The sequence below is a fragment of the Parus major genome, unplaced genomic scaffold (genome assembly GCF_001522545.3).
Source record: "Parus major isolate Abel unplaced genomic scaffold, Parus_major1.1 Scaffold887, whole genome shotgun sequence".
Lineage (NCBI taxonomy): Eukaryota > Metazoa > Chordata > Aves > Passeriformes > Paridae > Parus > Parus major.
The window spans coordinates 4,071-4,886 of record NW_015379762.1 but is presented as its reverse complement, the minus strand read 5'-3'; the positions used below and the strand labels follow the sequence as shown (position 1 = coordinate 4,886).

At 58.5% G+C, this 816-nt stretch overlaps 1 protein-coding gene across 1 annotated transcript; it reads right to left on the bottom strand.

Moving 5' to 3' along the window:
- Positions 1–6: 6 nt before the first annotated feature.
- Positions 7–814, bottom strand: LOC107199516 (protein MRP-126-like; the record flags this gene model as incomplete). The annotated part of the gene is made up of 2 exons (XM_015616832.1): positions 7–236; positions 572–814. Coding segments are annotated over 2 exons (423 nt in total), but the record flags the coding sequence as incomplete, so codon positions are not given.
- Positions 815–816: the final 2 nt, after the last annotated feature.

Genomic DNA, 816 nt, shown 5'->3' with positions numbered 1-816 from the left:
TTGGGTTTGGGAGCCTTTTCCAAGCGGGGAGATCCCTCGGAGGGAGGGAAGCAGCCTCAGTGGTGGTGCTGGTGGTGGTGCTGGTGCTGCTGGTCCTCCACCTCGTGCAGGTGCTCGTGGGTGGCGCAGGTGACGCGGGTGACCAGCAGCATCATCTCGCCAAAGCTGATCTGGGCGTCCTTGTTGACATCCAGGTCCTTCATGATCTGGTCGATGGTGGCTTTGTTCTTCACGTGCTGCCAAGGAGGAGGAGGGTGAGGAGGGCAAAACCCCCTCGTTTGCAGCTCAAAAATCTCAAAATTCCCCCTGGCTGGGAAAATCTTTCCTTTGGCTTTAAAATTTTTTCAAAAATGGGATTTGTGGGGTGTTTCTGGTGCGGTTTCTGGGGGGAAAAGGAGATTTTTGGGCTGATTTTTGTGGAGAAGGGGATGAGGGGCCGCGGGTTCACCCAGACCTGTGGAGGTTCCTTCATGGAGAAGGTTTGGGACGGGGTGGTTGGGCAGGAGAGCGGAGTGGGGAGGGGGTGAATCCCAACCCCGGGGATTGAACCCCAACCCTGGGGCCCCCTCACCTTGAGGTAATTGGCCAGCTGCTTCTCAATCAGCAGCTTGAGCTCCTTCTTGCTCAGGGTGTCCCTGTCCCCCTCCCGCCGGGAGTACTGGTGGAAGACGTCGATGATGACGTCCATGGCCTTCTCCAGCTCCGACAGCGGCTCCTGGCTCTGCTGGCCCTGGGGGAGAAACCAAATGTCCGGGAAAACCTGGGATAACCCGCCGGGATCGGGGTCGGGGTCGGGATCAGGATTGGGATCAGGAT